Source organism: Schistocerca serialis, chromosome 2 (genome assembly GCF_023864345.2).
Source record: "Schistocerca serialis cubense isolate TAMUIC-IGC-003099 chromosome 2, iqSchSeri2.2, whole genome shotgun sequence".
Lineage (NCBI taxonomy): Eukaryota > Metazoa > Arthropoda > Insecta > Orthoptera > Acrididae > Schistocerca > Schistocerca serialis.
Genome location: NC_064639.1, coordinates 795,233,820 through 795,243,141, shown reverse-complemented (window position 1 = coordinate 795,243,141; position 9,322 = coordinate 795,233,820). Strand labels below are relative to the sequence as shown.

The 9,322-nt window shown below is 47.2% G+C and overlaps 1 protein-coding gene across 1 annotated transcript in view; it reads left to right on the top strand.

Moving 5' to 3' along the window:
- Nucleotides 1–1,630: 1,630 nt before the first annotated feature.
- LOC126458032 (uncharacterized) overlaps nucleotides 1,631–9,322 on the top strand; it is a gene marked incomplete at its 5' end in the record, with an annotated part of 169,760 nt that continues 162,068 nt past the window's right edge. The window contains one exon of the mRNA XM_050094821.1: nucleotides 1,631–1,745. Within this exon, the coding sequence (XP_049950778.1) occupies nucleotides 1,631–1,745 (115 nt within the window). The remainder of the gene's footprint in view (nucleotides 1,746–9,322) is intronic.

The window sequence follows — 9,322 nt, the reverse complement described above, 5'->3', positions numbered from 1 at the left end:
CCTCTGAACGGTTTGCGTTAGGACTTTCAAACTGCACGGTTGGCCGCAGGGCATGATGGGAATCAGTATGCGCATGCGCGCGCGCCTTGGTGTTGTCGGCCGTTTGCACGTGAAAATGTCACGGCGCAGCGTGCCTGAGCGTATAGCACTTGTGAAGGCGTACCTTCTTTCTTTTTTTCATTTTTTTTGAGTCATCAGTCTTCTGACTGATTTGATGCTGCCCGCCACGAATTCCTCTGCTGCGCCAGCCTCTTCATCTCCGAGTATCTCTTGCAACCTACGTCCTCAATTATTTGTCGGATGTATTCCAATCTCTGTCTTCCTCTACAGTTTTTGCCCTCTACAGCTTCCTCTAGTACCATGGAATTCATTCCCTGTTGTAACGGATGACCTATCATACTGTCGCTTCTCCTTGTCAGTGTTTTCCACATATTCCTTTCCTCTCTGATTTTGCGTAGACCCTCCTCATTCTTTGTCTTATCAGTCCACCTAATTTTCAACATTCGCCTGTAGCGCCAAATCTAAAATGCTTCGATTCTCTTCTGTTCGGCTTTCCCACAGTCCGTGTTTCACTGACATACAAAGCTGTGCACCAAACATACATTCTCAGAAATTTGTTCGTCAGATTCAAACAATGATTCAAATGGCTCTAAGCACTATGGGACTTAACATATGTGGTCATCAGTCCCCTAGACTTAGAACTTCTTAAACCTAACTAACCTAAGGACATCACACACATCCATGCCCAGAGCAGGATTCGAACCTGCGACAGCAGCAGCTGTGCGGTTCCGGACTGAAGCTCGGCCACAGCGGCCGGCGTTCCTCAAATTAAGGCCTATGTTTAATACTCCCAGCCAGGAATGCCGTTCTTGCCAGTGTTAGTCTTCTTTTGATGTCATGCTTCCTCCGTCCATTATTCGTTATTTTTCTGCCTAGGTAGTAAAACTCCTTAACTTCATCTACTTCATGACCGCCGTCAATCATGATGTTACGTTTCCTTCTGTTCTCATTTCTGCTACTTCTCATTACTTTCTTATGCTGTTTTTGGCTACATATTGTAAATTTAACCTTCAGGTATTTTGTCTTTTTTTGCGGAAGAGCACTTATACGAAAAATATGCAAGTCCTCGTGGAACATTCGCAATGTATCACGAAATCGAAGCAAACAATAAAATAATGATTAAGAGACATAAAAGCACAAACACCACTACTATAACATGACTGAATGCGGCGTGGATACGTTAACTTTCAATATTAGCGGACGATGCTGATCTCCGACCTGTCAATGCCGATGCCGAAACTTACTTCTCGAGAGACGATGACGATCCGTTGACGGCCTGTGTGAATGCCGCCTTTTGAAATGCATTGTAGTCTGTGTTGACATTCCGATCCGTGATGTCCCGTTTAAACAGACTTTTACGTGTCCTGCCTCACACCGACCAGCTCTCGAGACGACACGAGGTGTGTGACTGGAATCCGCTGTCGCTGTTGCAGGCACGTCGACGGACCTGGTGCCGACGCTGCTGGGGATGTACGACTCCCTGATTGGGCGGGCGGCGCCCACGCCCTCCGCCCCCACAGAGCCGCCGCCCGCAGCGCCGCCCCCGCCGGCTGCCGCCACCGCCCCCACCTCCACCCACGCACCCGCCACCCCCTCCGCCAAGAGGCTGTCCACTTGCCTCGACGTGACGCGGCCGCTTTCCGTCAGCTCCATCGCCTCCTCCAGCTCGTCGTCCTCGTCGTCAGGTGAGTCTCGTTTATTTACTGCACTTACTTGCCACATATTTGAATAATTTCAATTGCTGGCATCGTATTGCTTATGAATAATTATGGAAAACTATACTGCACCACTATCAGATGCTACGAAAAACCCGCCAGTTTACCCGAGAGCGCTAACGCGCTGCTTCCTGGACTCAGGAAGGAGCGCCGGCTCCAGGACGAATCCACCCTGCGGATTAACGACGAGGGCCGTTGTGCTAGCCAGCCTGCATGTGGTTTTTAGGCGGTTTTCCATGTCCCACTAAGTGAATACTGGGCTGGTCCCCACGTCCAGCCTCAGTTACACGACTCGCAGGCATTTGAAAAACGTTCGCACTATTTCATGGCTTACACTAGACGCAGATAGTTGGGATACACTAATTCCATCCTGGGGGGGGGGGGGGGGGGGGGAGGACAAAGGCCCCAGCACAAGATTATCAGTTGCTACGAAAAATCTTTGTTATTATTGTTACCAGTTTCGAGTGTACAGATCATCATCATGCATACGAAGTCTTACAATCACAATACACTGTCTGATGAAAAGTATCCGAATACCCCTTCGTAATGCACAGTTTACCACTAGATGTCACGAGAGGCGGACCCGCCAGTGTAAAAGGAGATGGGGTTGTAACTAGACAAGCAGTAACAGCTGAATCGGTCGGTCAAGGAGACCTCAGTGACTACGAATGTGGTCCAGGCATTGGGTGTCACCTGTAAAAAAAATAATCGTCAGGGTGATTTTAGCCCTTCTAATGCTGCCCAGTTCTGCAGTTTGTGATATGATTGTGAAGTGGAAGCGCTAAGGAACATTACAGACCCCATGTAACGATGGACAGAGCCCGTCGAGCATTGCGGAGGATGCTTGTAAAAAGTCACATAAAATCAGCGGAACGTATCACTTCTGGGTTCCAACGCGCTGCCAGCAGTCTAGCTAACAGAATGACTATAAGTACGGAATTAAAAAGAATGGGGTACAGTGGCCGAGAAAGTCCTCATAACGGACACATTGCGGTAGTTAATGCTAAGCGACGTTTTAGCTGGTGTAAAGGGAGACACCACTTGTCAGTGGATGACTGGAAAGGAGTGATAGCGAATGACGAATTGCACTACACCCTTTGGCAATCGATAGGATAGCGACGGGTTCGGCAAATGTGTGGAGAAATTTACCTGCCATCATGTGTAGTGTTAACAGTGATGTACAGAGGAGGTGGTATTACGGAATGGGGGTGTTTTTCATGTCTAGGGCGGGGTCCCCTCATCACGCTAAGAAAACACCAAATGCGGAAGGACATGAACACAGAGTATTGTATAATCGTTAGGAGAGAGATAAGGGACTACAGGGCGGGTGGTCGAGAGTCTGCCACTTGTCTGTAATGTATGAGGCTGGCCCACATTAACCACTGTCTTGTGTCGAACCACGACCAGCACGGAACTTGGCGCACCATTCCACATTCTTCATTCTCCCACGGATGTCTATCGATATTTGTCCTCAGGCAGCCAAAAAAGGAATAACAGCAATTCGGTCTTGTTTGGACGTGTTTGTTACTAACATCGCCATAGTTCATGTTTCCACGTATACCACACTAATCCTTTCATGTCGGTGCTTATATACGCGCATCGGAGTCGAGCTACGTTGCATATCCGCTGCAGGAACGCCCTCAAACGCAAAATTTTCAATCGCCCCTATACAGGGCATCTCTAACCTTTTGGAACAAATTGGAACGCCGGCCGAAGTGGCCGTGCGGTTAAAGGCGCTGCAGTCCGGAACCGCGCTGCTGCTACGGTCGCAGGTTCGAATCCTGCCTCGGGCATGGATGTGTGTGATGTCCTTAGGTTAGTTAGGTTTAAGTAGATCTATGTCTAGGGGACTGATGACCTCAGATGTTCAGTCTCATAGTGCTTAGAACCATTTGAACCTGTTTCAATTTCACCCAAAACGTTTGAGACACGCTGTTTATGCTTACATATACTAGCATTTTTGAGCTTCGTACTACTTTTTCCCGAAATTTTGTAAATTTATTTCAATTTTTTAATTGTTTTTGTGTTAATGTATTGCTATAAATGCCGCCCTCATTGCATTGTAGGCCTTTCTGTAGGTATTGGACTATCTTCGTAGACTCTTCTCCTAGAGGTCGGGACAATGGCCGAAACGTATTACGTCAGGATGTGACGCCAGAATTTGAGCAGTTCTCTCTGCTACGCGCTGCACTCTCGTATCATGGTACGGGTTATTCCGTGCGGCGGCGGGCGCCGCTCATTGATTCCACCGAGCCCATCCTGCGGTCGCGCCCCGATGGAAGAGCCTGGCGCACGCCACTTCTCTGGGGCAGGCCATCCAGCCAGCTTTCTCTGGCGCACACCAGAGCCCTCCTCGCTAAGGACAGGGTGGTGCCTCACCCCACCTCCAGAGGAGCCCAGAATGGAAGTCCTCGAAAGCGACACGGACGTGGACACGGCACTTTCTCGTCTCGCCGCCACCGGGAGCCCGCCTTCCGCAAACACCAGGCCCGAGCCCATCTCCTTCATTACGTGCGCGGTCACGCTCGCGTCCGCCCTCCATTGTCCCGCCCTGTCCCGCCAACTGGGCGGTTGCCCTCCCGTGTTTACAGACTTACTTCCTAGACTCCTGGGCCCGCTCTTCTGTTGTTTTCTCCCGCAGTCCAGTAGCATCAGGTGTCAGTCGCTAAGGAGACGACGCCTGAGGGTTTGTTTACGGGTCGTGTCTGGAGCGTTGAATGTGTACATTTCATCGCAGTCGGCATTTGTCTACTGCACAGACAGCTCTTTTCGTGGCAGGAGGGCTGTTATTAGCTCTGCCTCGTGTATAACGGAAGCTGTGGGATTCATACCTCCCCCAGACAAGGGCTTAGAAATCTGGATCACTGGACAACACTCAGGGATCATATTGCTCAACAGAAACTAAGAAGATAGCATCATATCAATATGGCTCGTAATGTAAGCATTTCTAAAGTTGCGAGACAGAGGCACGTCGTACATTAGCTGAAGAATCCGCTCATAACTCTTGTCATTTACTGCATTTATGAACTGTTCGCAAGAACTGGCACACAGCGTTCAGTGACCTATCACAAATGGACTTACTTCATGTGCGATGGTATTGCTACACATTAAAAACTATGTTTCCGAATTCACCTAGATGAAAATTGTACTGATCAGTGGATAATTAAAGGTAAACCAAATTGTGGCATCCACGCTCTCATTACGTAATCTGCGGAACTTATTTCTGTTGCCTAACCCATTGTTTTTCGCAACACGTGTCAGTATAGAAGCGTTAAGGCAACTAGTGAATGTCAGCCCCTGGCCCCTCTCTTCTGAGGGGAAGTATACACTCTGGGACGCAACAGACCACGGACTGCCTACCTGGAAAGTCGTTGCTTACTCTTAGTGCTGTTAGGTTTCTCTCGAGGGGTCGCCGGATTCAAGAGTAGTTTCGATGAATCAGTCGAAATGGCGAGAATGAATTTTAAATTCGTAGAAATGGTGGCCGCGATGTCGGAGAAGTCACCACGCTGTGCACAATCATTGCTAACCCGATCTACTAAGAGAGAATCCACTGACTGCCTAGAATAATCTGCGAGAAAATTCTGAATACGTAAGACTCGTTGGACAACAGGTCCCCAACAGTTTCTCGGGGAGAATGCCAGTGATAGAAAATGGGATGACATAGCTCTCGGAATAATCATATGATTGAAATTAATCAGATTCACCGAAATGAAATGAATGGATCGATGGGTATGACACCAGTGAAGCCGGCCGGAGTGGCCGTGCGGTTCTAGGCGCTACAGTCTGGAACCGAGCGACCACTACGGTCACAGGTTCGAATCCTGCCTCGGGTATAGATGTGTGTGATGTCCTTAGGTTAGTTAGGTTTAATTAGTTCTAACTTCTAGGCGACTGATGACCTCTAAAGTTAAGTCGCATAGCGCTCAGAGACATTTGAACCATTTTGAACATCAGTGAAGATGGAGTGGTATGTGATTATACCAGTGCAAACTTTGAGATATGTCGAGCCTGCAAAGTCATGGATGTCTTCGGCCAGCGACAGTTAGCCTCTGGCCCGTGTCTTCTGCTGGAAAGCACAGGCTTTGAACGCTACCAACCACCGATTGACTGCCCAGGAAGTCATTGTTTACTGTTAACGCTGATAGCTGTGTGTAGAGGGGCACAGGTAATACGTGTGCATCCACAGACAATACCATAAGCTCTCTTTCAAAAATCTTTTTTTTTTTTTTTTATTTTTTTTTTTTTTCACGATTGAACAAGGTACACACACCAACTAGGCAGTCCCATCGTGTCACATGCACTAAGGAAAGCTAAAATAGTGTTGTACTTGTAAGCAATGGAAGCCTAAGCAAAGCTAAAATAGTATTGTCCTTTTAAGCAGTGGAAGCCTACGTAGGAAAAAAATTGTCGCCTTCGCAGGTACAAAGCAACAAACGGCAAACCTTTTTATTAAAACGTTGATCCAGGTCGCGTTGTAATGTTACTGAATGAATGCTGAACGTTTCGAAACTCGAAAAGGTTCCGATTGGACGTAAAATAGGTGTGGAGAAAGTTCAACAGAGGTCATTAATTCAGTGGATGGAAGAAAAGCAGATGTGGAGCCAACATATTAGAGCTGCTTCGGGCGAAGCAGAAAGTGGAAAATTGGAAATTTGTGATAAGGACTATGAGACCAAACTGCTGGGTCCTCGGTCCCTAGGCTTACGCACTACTTAATCTAACTTAAACTAGCGTGTTACGGACAAAACAAACACACACACACACACACACACACACACACACACACACACACACACACACACACACGCACAAGGGAGCACTCGAATCTCCGACAGGGGGAGCCGCACGAACTGTGACAAGACGCCTCAGCCGCACGGCTACCCCGCTCGGCGCAGAAAGTGAAACACGTTCCCAGGTCAACCTGGAGAACGTCGTAAGACTCATAACGTACGAGGATATGCTGTGAAAAGTAATGTCTCCGATTTTTTTATTCCGTTCTCAGTATCGGTTGAGGTATTAGATGACATGAATATTTATCGGTCGACTTTCCGGCTTCGCTGACGCAAGTTGCATCCCTCAACCGCAAGACAGCGCCGAATTGTAGCGTGTAATATTCGAAGAGACCATACAGCCTCTCCTCTAGCATTACAATGCCATACCACACACCTACATTGGACTGTTGATGACTCGGAACATGTCGCCTGGTCGGACGAGTCTCGTTTCAAATTCTATCGATCGGATGGTCATGTACGGGAATGGAGACAGTCTCATGAATCATGAATTCATGGACTCTGCATGTCAGCAAGGGGCTGTTCAAGCTGGTGGAGACTCTGTAACGGTGTGGGGCGTGTGCAGTTGGAATGATATAGGACCTCTGATACCGTATAGATACGACTCTGACTGGTGACAGGTAAGCAAGCATTCTGTCTGATCACTTGCATCCATTCATATCCATTGTGCATTCCGACAGACTTGGCAATTCAGCAGGACAATGCGACACCCCACACGTCCAGAATTGCTACAGTGTGGCTTCAGGAACACTGTTTTGAGTTTTCTGCTGGCGACAAAATTCCCCAGACACGAACATTATTGAGCGTACCTGGGATGCCTTGCAACGTGCTTTTCAGAAGAGATTTGCACCCTGTCGTACTCTTACGGATTTATGGACAGCCCTGCAGGATTCATGATGTCAGTGCCCTCCAGCACTACTTAAGACATTAGTCGAGTCCATGTCACGTCGTGTTGTGGCACTTCAGCGGTGATCGCAGGGGCCCTACGTGATACTAGGCAACTGTACCAGTTTCCTTGACTCTTCGGTGTAAATTCCTGGACGTGGAAAATAAAGATGTAGAATGTTAATAACATTTTTTTTATTTAAAAAGCTTTAAGAGTTTTCACATTAAAAATTAGGAGGCATTTCTGTTCAATAGGCCCTCGTATGTGGACATCAAGGGAGCTGAACTGCCTTGGAGAAAGAGCTAAGGTTACAACAACGAGGCGTTGCCCTTAGAAGAAGACGACGAACGTGCTACTATTTCACCTATGCTGCCAGGTTTATGTGCAACAGCTTTTGCGCACCCTGCGGCTAGAGATGCACACGGCGCGTTCGCAAGACGAGCTGTGTTTTCTCACTTATCGCAGCGACAGCGTTCGCTGAAAGACCAGCGCAGCGCCCGTGTTTGCGACTCGCACACCTGCCGCGTCTGCCGCCTGCCTCAAGTCACGTAACAACAAAAGGGCCGTCCACCCGAGGCGTTACGCTGCTGCCCTCAGAGCGTAGGCTCTGCGTGCGATCCCCGCGTTTTATCTTTCAGGAATTACATTTCAGTGCAGCTATAAGCTAGACATTGGCAGCAAAATACCGGGTGGTCATAATTGAAATGGAGCTGCTCATGGAGGTCCCGTGTCGGCTGTAATTTTCGTATGGTAGATATGCTAATGCGTTAATACTGAAGCGATGTAAACAAGAAAAAAAATTAGTTGCCATTTTTGCCACCAGGTGCAGATCTGGCGCTCCACGGCACCTCGTTGGCCTCTCCGGTGCTCATATTGAACGAACTGTGTATGTGGGGGCTAACAATAAAATCAACTTTATGCCTTTCTCACTTGTTTGACTCTTTTTGCCCACGCCTCCTTCGTGATTACATATTGAAAGATTTCTACACGTTTTTGTTGGATTCACAGCGCCAGATTTGCACCTGGTGACCAAAATTGGAACTCATTTTTCCACGCGTAAACCGGATCTGCATTAACGGCATAGAATATCTATTGCTTTTTCGATATGAGCTCTCAAAAACAATTACGCTGTTATCCCTAAGGTAACTTAATCTTATAATCATAAATTATGGATCAAAACAACAAACATAAGTCAATGATATAATAATGAAGAGTTTATCTATTCTTCATGTCATCCCAACAAAACATCATCATTAAATATAGAAAGACAAACAAAAAACTATATAAAAGTAAAATTTTAATCTCTATAGTTTCACTGTCATACGGTAAGTACAGCCCACACTGGACCTCTGTGAGTACTGTACTTTAATTATAAGCACTCGTTATGTTGCAAGCACATTATTCGCACGTATTAAACAACACCGCTTTCGTCGCAATTTATAGAGAGTGTGTGTCAGAGAAGTCCCACTAACCCTCTTCAGCTATCCAATGAAATCCATACCAAAGAGCAGCTGAACTTCAATTAACGTGATCATCAATGCACGACAACACTACAGGGGATGTCGAAATGACAGGATTTACTGTATCAGACACCTCTATGTAATGCGGAATTGATGACTAGATGTCACGAGAGGCAGACCCGCCAGTTTAAAAGGCGGCAGGGAATATTGTGTTGTCCATACAGAAGCAGTTACCGCCCTTACAGGCCTGCCAGGGGAGCTCATTGACTTCGAAAGTGGACTAATCTTTGTATGTCACGTGAGTAACAAATCCATCAGGGACATTTCAAACATTTGCTGTTTAGTACGCCCACGCAACATTAAGTTTTCTCACACCATAACACCGGAACCACCAAAACCTAGATGCTC